Genomic DNA, 16844 nt, shown 5'->3' with positions numbered 1-16844 from the left:
CACTTGATCTCTCTATTCTTGCTACTATCCTACATCTCTCTAGCCCCTTGTGACCAAAATCATTGAGAAGGCTGTCTACAATAGGAGCCTCTATTTTCTCTCCTCTTACTCTCTTCTTAAGCCCCTACAAACTCGATTCCAAACTTCTTACTCCACTGAAACCGCGCTCTTCAGTTATCAGTGATCTCCTAGGTGTCAAATCCAGTGACCTTTTCTCAATATTAATCCTTCTCTCAGTAGCCTTTGATACCTATTCACCCTCTGCACCTTCTCTCTAAGTCTTTAGGATACCTCTCTCTCTCTCTCTCTCTCTCTCTCTCTCTCTCTCTCTCTCTCTCTCTCTCTCTGTCACTGTCTCTCTCTCTGTCTCTCTCTGTCTCTCTCTGTCTGTCTGTCTGTCTCTTTGTCTGTCTCTCCCTCTCTCCTAGTTCTTTTCCTATCTGATTGCTCTCTCTGTCTCCTTTTCTGGATCCTCATCCAGGTCATGCCCACTAACCACGGTGTTCCATAGAACACCTATTCTGGACCCCCTTCTTTTCTCCCTCTATATTACTTCACTTGATTATATTATCGACTCCCTTGGATTTCATGATGGTCACCGAGCTGATAATTCTCAGATCAACTTATCCTGCCCTGCTGACCTCTAGTGTCCCACCTCCAACTGCCTTTCAGACATCTCATACTGGATGTCCATCTTAAACATGTCCAAAACTGATCTCATCTTTCACTCTAAACCCTTCCCCTTCTCGATTTCCCTATTACTATTGGAGACTCTATCTTCCCAGTCCCTCAGGATTGCAGCCTAATTATCATCCTGGATTCCTCTCTTTCATCCCCATATCCAATATGGGTTTGCCAAGGACTAATGATTTCACCTTTGCAATGTCTCTTAGATATGCTGCCTTTTCTCCTCTGACACTGCTGCTATTCTGGTGCAGGCCCTCATCACCTCGGGCCTGGGATTTTTGTCTATTTGTTTGATTCATTTTTTATTTTTACAATTTGATTATTTTTAGAACTTATTCCGAGGTATCTCAGCCTCTCCCTCTCCTACCCATATCATAGAAGGTATCATGTGTAGACAGAGATTATGTCTTTTATATTTCTATTTTTCATTTCATTCTCTGGAGGCAAACATTCACAAGTTATTCTTCAGATATTAATTCTATAGTTGGATATAATGTTCTCCTGGCTCCATTGCTCACTGTTTTCTTCCAAGTCCTTCCAAAATTAAGCTGCTCATTGTTTCCTATGGCACAAAAACATTCCATCACAATCATATACCACAGTCCCATCCAGTCACTCCCCAAGTGACGGACATCCTCCCTACCTCCAGTTTCCTGCTACCACAAAAAGAGCAGCCATAAATATCCTGGAGTATAGAGGTTCTTTTCCCCCTTCTCTAATCTTTTTGAGAAACAGACTCAGGAATGGTATACCACTGAGTCTCTACAGCTCTCTAGGCATAATTCCAAATTGGTATCCAAAAAGGTTGGATCAATCTGCAGTTCCACCAACAGTGTATTAGTGTCCCTCCATGCCTGGATTATTGAGTGAAGTAATCCCAAAGGTTCATAAATTCTTTGTATTAAGATCTATTTTTTAAACATTTATTGATATTTATTTTTTGAAAAGTTAACATGGTTACATAATTCATGCTCTTACTTTCCCCTTCACTCCCCCATGGCAGATGTGTATTTCCACTGGTTTTAACATGTGTTAAGATCTATTTTTTAAGCAACTTTAGGGAAAGATATCTCTAGTCACCTGAATCAGGAAAACAGATCTGTTGGGGAAAATGCTGTTAGGACCATCATGATTCCAGATAACAACAGAAGATATCCCTAGAATTCAGACATATATCATGAGACTCTTGTGTCAGCTGTTGTAGACAGCCTTCTCAATGATTTTGGTAACAAAGGGCTAGTGAACCCTTGGATATAACTGAACTGTGGAGTTGAATCAACCATCCCTTATGGTCTTCTTTAAGCACTGATATTTTATTTTGATTGTAAACCCTTGAGCCAAAAAGGGGAATGCCTCCTAATGGTTCCTTGTCAATGCATCTATCAATAATTTTTAATATGTTAAGAAACACCCAAATATAGTTAGACCCTCCATGAAATGTATGATACTTTTGGGCCCTTGGGCATCCTAGGGAGAAAATCTTGAAATGAATAGGTGTCATATATAGAATAATTCATTGAGAAGACAAATATGTCTCTCAGTGATTCAGAAGGGATAATGTGAAAAGTTAATATTAATCTGTGCCCTTTTTTGGCCTCCAAAACAACTTTTTTATTTTAAAGCAAGAAGACCTTAGGGCTGAAGCACTGGATTCTATCTCCCTCATGCCACGGGTGGAGTCCTCCCTCCTTTTGTCCATCATACTGGGAGACATGGTACCTGTTCTATACTGCCATTCTGAAAGCCACGTGATTATTTTGGATTTCTGGAAAATCTACCTCTTGTCCTGACTGAAATCTGTGCCTTCCAATCAGAGGCTCAGGAAAGAGATGTTATGAGGATCATAAATTGGCAGAAGGGATAGGAAGTCATCCTCTTCCCTTGGAACCATGAACTCAAGAAGATGCACAGGCTGGCTCAGCCTGCTGGAAGAGAAGGCTAAAAAAGCTAGCCACATCTTCCTAAAGTGCAAGTTAATACCCCCCAACCCATTCAATAAACTCCAGTGGGTCCCTATTGCCCTCAAAGCAAATATTTCTTTGGCATTCAAAGCCCTAATTCCCCAACTCCCAGGTTTCCAGTCTTCTTACACCTTATACCCACTATGTACATACTCTTCAATACAATGAGAATCGCTCTTCCAAAAATAAGACACTCCATCTCTGGGCTCCAGGCATTTTTTCTGGCTGCCCCCTGTACCTAAAATCCTCTCCCTTTTCCTCTCTGCCTCCTGGATTCCTTCAAGTCTCTGCTAAAATCTGGCTTTCTATAAGAAGCCTTTCCTAACCCCTCTTCATTCTAGTACTTTCCTCTATAAATGATTACCTGATTATCCTGGATAGAGCATGCTTTGTGTAAATTTGTTTGCTTGTGTCTAGTCTCCCCATTACTGGAAGCTCCTTGAGGGCAGGGACTGGCTTCTGTTTCTTTTAGTATCCCTAAGCCTTAGTAGAGTGTCTGACACATAGTAGGTGTTTGATAAATGTGTGGTGATTCCATCCTCGAATTGTGTGAGCTTTCTCCTCCCATTCAGTCTAGCTATCAGGATGCACCTTTCCCAGAGTAGGCAGCCTGGGGTCACGGGATGTATCTGTCCATCTCCAGGAGTCACAAACCCCCCTGCCTCTACCTCCTCACACCAAGTGACCAAGTGGCCACAGAGCCTTAGAGCAAGGAATCTCCCTTCATGGTTGTTGTCGTCCTTTGGACTCAGAGGTCCAAAATGACATGACGCTGAGGTCAATGTTACCCGTGGGGAGACACGTCACAGTAACGCAGGACGGATGCATCTCAGTGGCAGGGTTCAAAAGTCTTACAGCCACAGAGATCCAAAGAAAGATGTTATAACTGTGACCTATACTGCAGGCAGTTATCTCCCTAGCCCAATAGAGACAAGGGCCACACAGACACAAGGCACTGACAGAGAGGGGGAAGCTAGGGGCCCCCAAGGTCCTGGATTCAGATGTGGCCTCGACACATCCTAGCTGCGAGTCACTTAATGCCTAGTGCTTACCGCTCTTCTGCCTGAGAAGTGATTGATTCTAAGACAGAAAGTAAGGGTTAATAAAACAAACCAAAAAGGATGTAAGGAAGGCCCCAGGATAGGAGGTGGAACACATCCCAGGATTTATAGCAGGTCATGGGCCAGGTGGGGCAGGTATGGATGGTTTCAATCTAAATCATTAGGAGTCAGTCCACACATCTTTGAGATCACAGATCCACTGAATATTGAAATATTAAATCATACTTGCCTCATAGAAGGCCATACTAATTTTATTAAGGCTATATATCTTCAAGTGGCCACTCATTCTTTCCTTTCAGCAACCCCATTTGGAATCTCCAATTTCCCCTTCACTTAGAAATAAGAATGGAGACCCTTCCTATTCTCTTCACTCGATTAGTCACTGGTTCTGATTTCCTCACCCAACCCCAACGTGAGCTAAGAGGAGAGGGGAGGAAGAGACAACAAAATACAGCCAGCCTTGGCTTTGGATCATCTGTGTTTATTTCCAGAAGCCCACAGCAACTTCATAGTTCTGAGGCCGGATATGGAGACCATCTCCACAGCGGGAGCCAGGTGAGACCCATCCACACTGGCCGAGCCAAATCCGATCTGAATCCAAAGCAGAGGGGCTCCGAGACTCTTGGGCTCCTGGGAAGCTGGACTCCTTCCCTTAGGTTTGCCCATGGGCCAGGGCACTGCCCACACAGCCATAGAGGTAAATGTACTGATCCTGGGGGGAAGGGGAGAGGGAGAAGGGCCTGAGCAGGGAGGGCAAAGCCAAGGGCCAAGGGCAGAACTGTGGAGCACAGCAATTTCTTGATTTGTATAATGAAAGGGGGTGGGCTATGATTTCTCAAGTCCCTTCCAGCTTTCAATCCAAGATGCCCTCCTAGCAAATCTTCCCCAGGTCTCAGAAGGCACCCAGCAGAAGAGGAGCAGAGGTGGTCAGCAACGCCACCTGGTGCCCATCTTCAGCTGCTGGTGCCCAAACTTTTGCCCTTACCAACGTCCCTGATATGGTGCCCACCCACAGCTCTCACCAGCGTTGGTGTCATGGAGCCACAGGCCCGTGCCAACTGCAGGACCACACCAAAGATGTCCACCGAGTGCTGGGACTCTGCCTGCTGTAGCAGTCGCTCCAGGGCCAAGAAAATCCCCAACTGGACCATTTCTGAGCTGCAAAAGGATGGGGAAGGAAGCCATTCATCTCACCCCCTAAACTGGACATCCTGCCTGGCTTCAAATCCACAGTGCTTGACAACACATAATAGGAACTTACTAAATGTCTGTTGACTGACTATGAGGTAGGGGAATGAGGCCTCTTTCATTCTTTATATTTATATCACAGTGCCTAGGAGAGTGCCTAGCTCATAATAATAGACCTTAATATTATATAGACCTTATATATTATATATATATTATATAAATAATAAGACCTTAATAAACACTTGGTGATTGATAGGACAGAAGGGGACACTGGGTACACAGAACCCATTTAAGAGATGAGCATAAGTGAGGCCCTGAGTGGTTAAGGGGATTTGTGCCAGGTCAGAGAGAAGACCCAGAAGTGAAATGCAGATCTAGCATCCTCTCCATCCCCTCCCATTTCTTATTGGTACCTGGAGTAGAAGAGCACTGTGGCCGGCTTTTTGCTCTTGACCTGGGAGCAGCACTGGTCCACGGTTGCCAGGAAGGGCAATAGGGTCTGGCCTGGGGGCTCCTGCCCACATTCCCAGCATGGGAACCGCAGTTGCTGTACTTGGAGTTCCTTTCCTTTCTTCTCCTGGGAGTCCAAGATGGAAGTGGGGAGGTAGAATGTGAGAGACCCCTACTGCCTCTCTAGACCTCTCCTTCCTTCCCTCCTTCCCATCTGTGGGCAATTGTGGAAGAGGGAATTTGGGACCCAGATCTGGGCTGCCTCCTCCCTACTCCCCAAGGAGGACCCTCTCCTCACCCACACTGTTGAGGCACCTACATGTTTGACACTCAGATGAAGACAAGACCACCCTGCCACATCACTCTCTGCCACCCAGTGGACAGTCAGTGCTTCAGTGTAGATGGGCTGCTCCAACGATGGCCACCATTCCTGCATGTATAGTGCCACTCCAGTGCCCACTCATGGAGATGCCCAATGCCCACCACCCAGGCCCCTGTCAAAACAGATCCCTCACCCTCAAGCTCCACCACATTACCACCCTTTCTTCTGCTTCTCCCACCAAGCTCCTCACCTCATTCTGAGTACCCAATGGGCACAAGGAGACTAGAACATGAGCACCATGCTCCCACACCAACTGCCAGAACTCTTCAGCCTTTACAGGACCTGCCAGTGCTACTTGGTCTTGGCCAGAAGGGCCCCCCTGTGGGAGAACCTGACTGAGACCATTCCCTGTTACCCCCAATAAATTGCCAATCCTATACCAAGGGGCTTCCAATAACCTTAAGTACCTCTATTTCCCCATCCCCAATCACACACCCTGACAATCCCAGCACCAGGCAACATGGGAGCAAGGAGGGGGGAGGCAAGGAAAGGAGATAAGGGGCAAAGAACAAGGGGAAACACGGGGGGGGGCAACATCTCACTGGAAAGAGCCAGGCCTGGACAGAGTCAACAGGACTCTGCTCTAGAGGGGAAAATTTCACTCTCCATCGTTCATCTGTGGAGAAAGAGGGAAAGGACTGGTTAGGAGCCCGGAGAGAGAAGCTCTTTACCTGTAAATCTCCAAGCTGACTGGGGCAGGGGGCACTCAACCAAGCCAAGCCAGTGTGGCATCAGAGAAAGAAAAGACCTGGGCTCTGTATATAGCTCTTCTACTTACTAGCTAGGTGACCTCACTCAAATAAGTCACTTCCCTTCCTGAGCCTCATTTTCCTCATCTTTAAATGAAAATTAGAAAGTCTGTCTTCTTCCAACATCTTTCCCCAACATTTTATTGTGTCAGGTCCTTGAGAACCTGGTCTTTGGTCCCACCAAAGTTAGGAATGTTCCCTCACCTTAGAGCATAGGTCTGGGGGTGGGGGGTGTGGAGGGTCCTGTCATCTGATGGCCAAGTCTAGCTAACAAGAAGAGATTCTGCAAAGAAATTCTAGAAACTGCAATATAACACTCCAGGTTGCAAAACTGAAGATCTATAGAATTCCTAGAAAAAGACCATCCAAATGACCAGAATTATACACTAGAAGCTTGTTATCCTTCATAAAATAACAAATGGTAAATCCCAGAATTATAGATACAAACTTCAAAATATCTTTTTTTAAGTCCTTGCCTTTGTCTTAGAATGGATATTAAGTATTGATTCTAAAAGAGAAAGATGGTAAGGGCAAGGCAAATGAGGTTAAGTGACTTGCCCAGAGTCACACAGATAAGAAGTGTCTGAGGCCACATTTGAACCCAGGTCCTCCCAACTCCAAACCTGGATGTTTTTTGATTGAGCTACCTGAGATCTCAACCCATAAAGTGTCCTATCACTGGAGCATCATCACAGACAAAACTGCTACCCACAACCTCCTGAACATAGCACAGATGCACAAAAACTCAAATTTTTAACAAAAAAATAAATTTTTAATAAAGCCTGACATACTGAATGCACCTAATGACCCATCTAAGGGGGATGAAAAGCTCTCCAAATAGAGAGGCCTAGCTGAAGTCAAGAGTCTGTGGGAAAGGGACAAAGGACATTTAACCCCATAAGTGAGGCCATGGAAGATGAATGAAACTTATTCAATGATTTCTTATAAGGGTTTGTTTTTCTCTTTAATAGGAGGAAGGTAGGAGGGAGAAAAATAGATTTTTGTTAATAAAAAAGGATTAATTTTGCTTATAATAATTGAAGGAAGGGTTAGAGACTGGAGCTGTGTTTTCTTGGTGTCTACGCCAGGAGAATTTCCTCTATCAGTGTGGGTCAGCACCTTTTGTTGACTTGCTCATAGTCATTTAGTTAACCAAAATGGCTCTAGTTTGGAGGCCAGATCTCTACCCACTCTGCCATCATTGCTTCTAGTTAAAGGAAAAGTGAAATAAAACAAGCAGAAAGAACAAATTGGAGATGGCTAAATTCAAATAGAAATGAACTCCTTCCTTCCTTCTTTCCTTCTTTCTTTCCTTCCTTTCTCCCTTCCTTCCCTTCTTCCTTCCTTCCTTCCCTTCTTCCATTACCTTCTACCTTAGCATCAATTCAAAGTCAGAAGAGTGGCAAGAGCTAGACAATTGGTGTTAAGGAAGTATCTGAGACCAAATTTGAAGCCAGGAGTCTATCCACTAAGCCACGTAGCTGTCCCAAAGTGTCTTTTTTCTAACTCTGACTGACCTCTAGCTCCAGAGCTCTGTTCTCAGGCAACCTAGCTGAGGCATTTTGCCTAGGTGCAGGGAGGTAGGCTGATTCTTCCCTTCAGTAAAGGTCAGCTCTTCCACCTTTAGCTAGTTCCCAGAATGTTAGAGGTGGAAAAGACCTTCAGTCACTTCTAGTGCGATGTTTCCATTCCACAGATGGGGAAACCAAGGCCCAGTGTGAGGATACAACTCAATCACTGGTCTTCAGTCTGCTGGACTACACCACCATGCCATATCCAACCCCCATTTTTAGCGCAATCATTTCTGTTAGCCTGGTTCCCTTCCCAGCTGAAAGAACAAATTGCCTTTCTGCAAGAAGGGGAATCAAAATTGGTGCCCTATCCTCCCAGTAACCCTGGCCTCTCCCACCAAATTCCTGCTTTTGGGTGGCAAAGGGCAAGCCTCAAAATATTTAAATTTGAGGTTAAATTAATACGTAAGTAGAGTCCAATAAAAAACATCACCATGGATGGGTGCCTCCCCATTCCCTGGAGTCCCAAGGTACAGAGTCATTTTCAGGGGGACTCCCCACAACCTGGTTCACACCCGAGGGAACAGTGTCCTCCAGCTAGCCCTTTACAGACACCCTAGTGACAGGAGCAGTTCACATTCTGCAGTCAGGGATGGCTCCCCCTTTCTCAGAGGCCTTTTACTCACAGGGCAGGAGCTGGGAGATGGCACTGCCCAGCTGGTGTCGGGCAGAACTTTCCTGGTCTTTGATGGCCTCCAGAAGGAGCTGGGGAGAAAGGCAACGGGCACAGGTTGAAGTCACCAGTGGGGCCATATCCACCAAAATGCATGGACCGTAAGAGAGACGCCCTTGGGCAACAGCGCCAGAATGAGGGTGAGGGATATCCGTGCCCTCCTATCCAAAGCTCACTTCATATTCCCTCAGGAAGCCAGCGTTGAAGTGGGCCGACCTCTTAGCATGCTGCTGGGAGAAGTTCTTCACGGGGATAGGCCGGGAGCTGGCAGGAGAGGGGAATACAGTAAGATGCCAGCCAGGGCCAGCTTTGACTCGTCATGCTGTCCAGTGGAGGACCTCAGAGGGACGCCTCGCCTGTCCCCAGGCCTCCCTGGCTACCTCCCCATCTGGCTGAGGGCAGTAAGAAAGGAAGGAGGGTCAGGACTCACACAGGAGATCCAGCTGGCTCCTCCAGGATTTTGTCCAGTAGACAGCTGTGCAGGAAGATGTACTGGGCCTGGGGAGAAGAAGCAGGTGACAGGAGGGGTCAGCCTAGTGCTTTTTCAGGTGGGACAAACAGCTAGGTTGGGGGCGGAAGAAGACCTAAAGTGGAGGATGAGGGATCCGGGAACAGGAGGGCCAGAAGCATCTTTGGAGCCCTTCTGGTCTGTGGAAGGAGAATCGGTTCTTCAATCGCAGACTTGGGCTCCCATCCCACCTGTGTGATTTTGGCCAAATCCCTTCCTCTCTCCGGACCTTGGCTTCTGTCTCTCTCAAGAATTTGGACTCACTGGATTCCGAGACTCCTTCCAGCCCTAGGTCTCTGATCCAATGGACTCCAGTTCATTTTTTTTTAAGTTTTTAGGTTTTTAAAAACCCCTTCCTTTCTGTCTTAGTATCAGTTTTAAGACAGAAGAGCATAAGGGTAGGCAACGGGGCTGAGTGACTTGCCCAGGGTCACACAGCTGGGAAGTGTCTGAGGCCAGATTTGGACCCTGGACCTCCTGACTCTAGGCCTGACGCTCTAGCCACTGTGCTATCTTGCTGCCCCAACTCCCATGCTTTACAAATGAGGAAACTGAGGTTCAAAGCCAAGTCAAGAGAAGATTAGAATGTGACTCCTGTCCTGGGCACGGCACTGCATGGGTTAGCCCTTGTGTACCCAGGCCTATCTGCCTGTACTAGATACTTACTAAATAGTGGGGGAACTTTCTGTGGGAGAGGTGATAGATTGAGGACATTTTCTGGACACAATCAAAATGGGAATTTTTTTTTTTTTTGCTTGAGTAGGCACGTTTGTTACAAGGCTTTGGTTTTTCTTTTCTTTTCTTCAGAGAGAGAGGAATGGGAACAAGAAAACAGATTTTTGTTCTCTTTTTTAAATTGGAGAATTATTGAAAGTTACTAGTATGTGAAGTCAAATAAGATGATTCTGATGACTTCCAAACCCACTAAGGCTTTCTCAGGGATGCCTCTTGGGCCCCCTCGGACCTTCCGATTCTTTCCCCGTCCTCCCTCGGCAGCCCTGGTGCTCACCGGGGTCTGGATCATGAGAGGCCGGTGCATCCGCAGGGCATACACCGTGTTGAACACGTCGACCACCTGTTCCTCTTGAAGCTGCTGAAGGAGCCGAGCCAGGGCCACAAAGGTGCCGGTCCGGCCCACGCCGGCACTGAGGGGAGTCCCGGGTGAGCAGAGCCCCCAGGCCCGCCAAGGGGGGCCCAACCAGTCGTTTCTCTGGTTGGACACGCCTGGTCTGACTCACCAGGAGGTAAAGGACAAAGGAGCAGAGGGACGGAGGCCAGGGGAGAGGCAGGGTCGTGGGCCTAACTGGGCTTTGTACGGCCCTCCCACACACGGAGGACACACACCCAGGCACACAGCACACAGCGTGGTGCCCGGGGCCTAGCCAGAGCTCAAGGATCTGTGGAAAATTGTAGGGGGCTGTGGGGGTGAGGGGAAGAAGGGGGGATGCCAGGCTAAAGGCTGAGACCCAAGAAGAGGGGTGGGCAATGAGGGGACCCTGGCAAAGAGAGCTGGGACCTTGGGGCTACTGGAGTAAGGGTTGGGGAGTAAGGATTAAGGAGGCTCTCAGTTGAGGGATGGGGACTGGGGAGATACTGGTTTGAAGAGCGGGCATTGGGGAAACACTGGGGTGAGGAGAGGGGCGGGTGAGGGATGGGGATTGGAGAGATACTGGGGTGAGGGATGGATTGGGGGACACTGGGTGAAGGATGGGGTTTGGGGAGATGTTGGAAGAGGGGCAGGCATTGGGGGAACACTGAGATAAGGGATGAGCATTGAGGAGACACTGGGGTAAAGGATGGGGATTGGGGAGACACTGAAGTGAAGGATGGGGTTTGGGGAGATATTGGGAAGAGGAGCAGGCATTGGGGGGCACTGAGGTAAGGGGTGGAGATTGGGGAGTCCCTGGGATGAGGGGTGAGCAGTGGGCATTGGAGAGATGCGGAGGGAGATCAGGAAAGGGGCGGTGGGGAGCTGGAGAAGGCAGGGAGGGCTGGTCTGGGCAAAGGACAGACGTTAACTCTGGAGCTCCTAACAGCCCCCAGGCTGCCCGCAGCAGAGGCAGCCCCCTTCCTCTCTTCCCTCACCTGCAGTGCACCAAGGTGGGAGCCGTGCCCTGGGAAGCCTGCACTCGCTCCTGGACCAATTCTGCGAAGGCTACCAAGGAGCTGGGGGCCTCGGGAACCCCGTGGTCTGGCCAGGCTGTGAACTGCAGCTGCTGGATCCAGCGCTCCTGCTGCTGAGGGCCCTGAGCAGAGAGAAGGTCCGGGTGGAGAGGGCCCAGGGAAGGCCAGACCCTGAATTTGGTGGAGTTGGAAGCCCAAGTGAAAGCTACCTCTTGCTGGGGCTTGGGCCAGGCTTGAACCATTCGCCCATCCCTGGGAAGCCCTCAGCCTCTGGTTCTCTCCAGGCTGCCCCCTGCCCTTCAAGAGCAGAATAGTGACGTTAGTCAGAGCAGCTGAGAGGGTGAATGAGGCTGTCTTTACACCCTTCCTAAGAACTACCCATTAGAGTCCTCCTGGCATGGGGAGGGGGGCACAAGCAGACAGATGCCAAGGGCACACTATCCAGGGAAGGAACAATCAAAGGCACTCTTCCATGTGACTTTTACCTACATCTTATTTTTTTTTACATTTTTTTTAAACCCTTAACTTCTGTGTAATGGCTCCTAGGCGGAAGAGTGGTAAGGGTGGGCAATGGGGGTCAAGTGACTTGCCCAGGGTCACACAGCCGGGTAGTGTCTGAGGCCAGATTTGAACCTAGGACCTCCCGTCTCTAGGCTTGACTCTCAATCCACTGAGCTATCTAGCAGCCCCCAGTAAAGGATTTTAAAGAAAATAAATAACTACCATTTAAAATGTAGGTAAAAGGGGGCAGCTGGGTGGCTCAGTGAATTGAGAGCCAGGCCTAGAGACAGGAAGTCCTAGGTTCAAAGCTGGCCTCAGACACTTCCCAGCTGTGTGACCCTGGGCAAGTCACTTGACCCCCATTGCCTACCCTTACCACTTCTGCCTTGGAGCCAATACACAGTATTGATTCCAAGACGGAAGGTAAGGGTTTAAAAATAAAAAATAAAAATAAAACCTTTTACCGTCCATCCAAAATTTTGCTTCTAAGATGGAAGATGAAGGTTGGTTTGTTTTTTTTAATGTTATTGGGAGTAGCTAGCTGGTTCAGTGGATAGAAAGCCAGATCTGGAGTTGGGAAGTCCTGGATTCAAATCAGACACTTCCTAGCTGTGCCCCCTGTACAAGTCATTTACCCCCCATTGCCTAGCCCTCACCATTTTGCCTTGGAACCAATACTCAGTATTGACTCTAAGATGAAGGGTAAGGGTTAAAAAAAACATACTGTAAAGTAAACACTATTATTATTCCCTTTTTGCAGATCAGGAAACTGAGTTTGTGAGAGATTAAGTGAGCATCTCGGGATCACACAGCTAGGATGTCTTCGAGGCAGGTTATGAACTCGGGTCTTCCTGACTCTGGATCTAGCTTTTTATGTCACAAGTTAGAAAAGAAGATGGGGTCAAACGGAGCCTCAGACTCCTGCAGTTTTGTAACAATCAACTGCCCGGGACATAAGGGGCATATGTGAAGTAGCAAAGCGGTTTGAGGTCCGTAGGAGCAGTCTCCTCATAATTAGGATCTAGGGAGCATCAGATGTAACCCTTTCCTTCCCCCCCTCACAGCCTGCCCTGAGGGACACTCACGTGTTGCACCTGGAATTCCCTGCTTGTCCAGTCTTCGCCTGTCTCCTCTGCCAGGAGATGGATGGTAATCTGGCCATGAGTGACAGGGGCAGAATCTAACGGCCAGTAATGCTCACACAGCACCTAGGGAATAAAGGAGACACACATGCATGAGGAAGGTGAAAGGCAGCACTAAGAACCCAGGCGTTCCTCACCTATCACCCTGCCTTCCTTCCACCCCTTTGCTTAGGCTGTGACGTCTTCTCCCTAGCATGCTCTTCCTCATCTCTTTTTCACTTATCAAAAATCTATGATCGGGGGCAGCTGGGTAGCTCAGTGGATTGAGAGGTCTTAGGTTCAAATCCAGCCTCAGACACTTCCCAGCTGTGTGACCCTGGGCAAGTCACTTGACCCCCATTGCCTACCCTTACCAATCTTCCACCTATAAGTCAATACACAGAAGTTAAAAGGGTTTAAAATTAAAAAAAAATCTATGATCAAAAGATGATCCATTCTGGCCTGGAAGTGGTCCTAGAAAACCAAGTGTCCCATGTCCATGATTTTACTGAGGAAGAAACTGAGGTTGAGTGAGTATCTGTGACTTAACCATGTAATCACAGAGACATTAAGTGGTGGGGCTGGTCTCTGAATTGCCAAATCCAGTGCCTCTTCTGCATTTTTCATCCTTTTTGACATCTTTGTAGCCATTAATATGTTGATCGCCCTCTTCTCCTGGATACTCTCTCCTTAGATTTTCTGGCACTACTGACTTTTTTTTAACCCTTCCCTTCCGTCTTAGAATCAATATTAAGTATTGGTTCCAAGGCAGAAGAGTGGTAAGGGCTAGGCAATGGGGGTTAAGTGATTTGCCCAGGGTCACACAGCTAGGAAGTGTCTGAGGCCAGATTTGAACTTGGGACCTCCCATCTATCTCCAGCTCTGGCCACCCAGCTGCCCCTTGCACACTACTGCCTTGTGTTTCTTCTTCTACCTGCCCAGGTGCTCCTTCTTGGTTTCCTTGGCTGGATGTTCCCCAAGAGTCTGGCCTGGACCTTCTTTTCTTCTCCCTCTATACTGTCTTGATTAGGGATGTCATCAGACCCCCTGAGTTAAATAATCCTTTCTATGTAGAGGATTCCTAGATGTAGCCATGAATATACATATATCTATCTAGACGTGTGTGCCTGTTCTGGACACGGCTCTCCCTGTCTCCTCCATTTAGATTTCTGACCGTTCCCCCACTTGGTACAGGCCAGCGGCTCCCCCTGACCTCCAGGAGGAGGAAAAGAATAATGTGGACATTCTAGGAGCCTACGAATGAATCGGGCTATTCCGCTGCTCTGCCCCTTCTGTGCCCAGAGGTGGAGAAGACGTAAAAGAATGTGGAGACAGTCAGAGAGGGAAGGAGAGCACCAAGCCGGGAATGGGGATCCCTGGAACCCCGCTTTTAGATTTTCTGGATAGCTTCTGGAAAGACTCCGTCCCTCACTGAACCTCAGTCTTTCCACTCTGTGGAATGGGGAGACTGGCCCCAGGTCCGCTATCTTCTCCCCGACAGCTCTGAAGAAGCTCTGTGAGGAGGACCTCAACCCACAACCCTCGGAGGGCAGGTTGTCTGAGATAAAAGTGTCTGCACTGACACCCAGCGGTGATGGCACGCAACTACAAGGGGTGCCTACTCACCCGCCCATTCTCCATGCCCACCGTCAGCATGACAATGGTGTGGACCTTCTGCTCCCACACCAGCCGCCAGAAGTCTTCCAGCGTCTTCTTCAGTGGCCCTTGTGTGGCAATGAACTCTTGTGGTCGGGTATAGCCCTGAAGGGAGAGGACAGGCACCACGGTACAGTACTGTCCTTGTGGGGCCCCCTCCCCCCAAAAACAGGCATATCCCCCCCATAACATTAGTGTGAATATGGGAAGGCCTGAATATCTGCATGCATACTCATTATACACACAATATTCACTATATATTTATAATATATTTTATATATTCACTATATGCATATTTATAATATATAGTCATAAATTCACTAAATATCTTACAATATATTTCTATATTTGGTATATTATTTATCATATATTGATGTATTCATAATATGTTTGTAATATATTGATATCTTCACTAAACATTTATAATGTATTTTATATACACAATATTCAATATATATATATATACACAAAAGACCAAAACATGAAGAGAGAGACAGAGACAGAGAGAGACACAGAGACATAGAGATGGAGAGAGACAGAGACAGAGAGAGGCAAAGACAGAGAGACAGTGACAGAGAGAGAGACACAGAGACATAGAGATGGAGACAGAGAGAGGCAAAGACAGAGAGACATAGTGACAGAGAGAGACATAGAGACATAGAGCTCAGAGAGACAGAGAGGCAGACACAGAGACATAGAGATGGAGGGAGACACAGAGAGACACAGAGACAGAGAGAGGCAGAGACAGAAACATAGTGACAGAGAGAGACCCAAACCTGAAGGGGTAGCTCCATTCAACCAAGGCACCCACATACACACATCTTTATACCTCATTGGGAAAAGAGGGTCATCCTTCATAATAGGGTAATACTGAGGACAGGAGTGTCCCAGATAACATGTGCATAAATAATCCAGGTAAACAGAGCTCCTGGCATGGAATTGGGAATTCAGATCTGACCTCAGATACTTCCTAGCTGTGTGTCTCTGGGCAAGTCACTTAACTCCCATCGCCTAGCCCTTGCCACTCTTCTGTCTCAGATTAGATACTAAACAGAAGGGAAGGGCTTTTAAAAAGGAAAAAAATAATAATCTAGGCATGTGCCACATGAATAGAAATATCCAATGGAGCATAGAACACCAAAACACGTTGTCCACAAATGCCCAAGGGCAAAGAAGCCCACCTGAACAAAGCCAAGTCAAACAGGCATATTTCAGGGACAGACACCCTTACAGATGGACTTGCCACATAGACAGACAAACAGCCACAGCCGCTGCAGAAAGTACTGACCGGGATGAAGTTGGCATTGATGTAATCAGAATGCGGCTCACTGTCCATCTGACTCAGTCGAACTCGAGAATGATCATCTAAAGGAACAAACTTAGGACAGTTAGTGCCAGGACGATGAGCCCACCCACCTGGCCCCTTAGCCATTCTCTACTTCATATCCCTCCTTTTCTAACTCTAGAATCCATTCCAAGCCTTCTAGCCTCTCCCCCCTGGCCACTTCTCATGCCTTCCTGGCACTCACAGGGCAGCACATGTGGGTAGCGATTCTTGATGGCATTAGCAGGGTGCTCTGCCTCCAGTTTGGGCTGCTCCTTGCCAACTTCTTTTAGCTCCTGTGGATAACACGTGGTCAAGGAGTCAGTGGTCAGTGGTTCCCAAACTTTATTGGCCTACCGCCCCCTTTCCAGAAAAAATATTACTTAGCGACCACCTTCCCCCCCCCCCCCTCCGTCACATACTATCACTGCCCCCTTACAGTTATTCACTGCCCTCAAATGCACCTGTGGCCATCAGTGTTCCTCTGGATCGCTGTGGCACCCACCAGGGGGCGATGGCACCCACTTTGGGAATCACTGCTCCAAGCAAAGCAACCTCCTTACCTCAAACTCCTGGAAGAAAGCATGATGAGCATTGGCTTTCTTGGCCTCGTAGCTCTGTTGGAAGTTCTGAATAAGAATTGGTCGGCGAATGTTCCTGAGGATAGGTAGAATCAATCAGTCAAATAAATGACTACCCTGTGAGGACCTGTCCTGGACCTTAGGAGGTTATATTTTAAAGGCAGTAAGCTCCTTGGTCCTGTTGTTAGGGCACTCCCAAGGAGAAGAGAAAAAGAGGAAGGAAGGAAGGAAGGAAGGAAGGAAGGAAGGAAGGAAGGAAGGAAGGAAGGAAGGAAGGAAGGAAGGAAGGAAGGAAGGAAGGAACCAA

The 16844-nt window shown here is 47.7% G+C and overlaps 1 protein-coding gene across 1 annotated transcript in view; it reads right to left on the bottom strand.

The window, feature by feature from the left end:
• Nucleotides 1-4361: 4361 nt before the first annotated feature.
• Nucleotides 4362-16844, bottom strand: part of LOC123245954 (receptor-type tyrosine-protein phosphatase V-like) — a 31177-nt gene continuing 18694 nt past the window's right edge. The window contains exons 18-33 of the mRNA XM_044674922.1: nucleotides 16520-16613; nucleotides 16162-16252; nucleotides 15921-15997; nucleotides 14603-14737; nucleotides 12941-13063; nucleotides 11316-11476; nucleotides 10240-10375; nucleotides 9153-9220; nucleotides 8899-8986; nucleotides 8676-8754; nucleotides 6272-6345; nucleotides 5934-6048; nucleotides 5667-5794; nucleotides 5311-5474; nucleotides 4732-4867; nucleotides 4362-4421 (exon numbers count right to left, since the gene is read on the bottom strand). Of these exons, the coding sequence (XP_044530857.1) occupies nucleotides 4362-4421; nucleotides 4732-4867; nucleotides 5311-5474; nucleotides 5667-5794; nucleotides 5934-6048; nucleotides 6272-6345; nucleotides 8676-8754; nucleotides 8899-8986; nucleotides 9153-9220; nucleotides 10240-10375; nucleotides 11316-11476; nucleotides 12941-13063; nucleotides 14603-14737; nucleotides 15921-15997; nucleotides 16162-16252; nucleotides 16520-16613 (1729 nt within the window). The remainder of the gene's footprint in view (nucleotides 4422-4731; nucleotides 4868-5310; nucleotides 5475-5666; nucleotides 5795-5933; nucleotides 6049-6271; nucleotides 6346-8675; nucleotides 8755-8898; nucleotides 8987-9152; nucleotides 9221-10239; nucleotides 10376-11315; nucleotides 11477-12940; nucleotides 13064-14602; nucleotides 14738-15920; nucleotides 15998-16161; nucleotides 16253-16519; nucleotides 16614-16844) is intronic.

Source organism: Gracilinanus agilis, chromosome 4 (assembly GCF_016433145.1).
Source record: "Gracilinanus agilis isolate LMUSP501 chromosome 4, AgileGrace, whole genome shotgun sequence".
Lineage (NCBI taxonomy): Eukaryota > Metazoa > Chordata > Mammalia > Didelphimorphia > Didelphidae > Gracilinanus > Gracilinanus agilis.
This window is presented reverse-complemented; position numbering and strand designations above follow the sequence as displayed.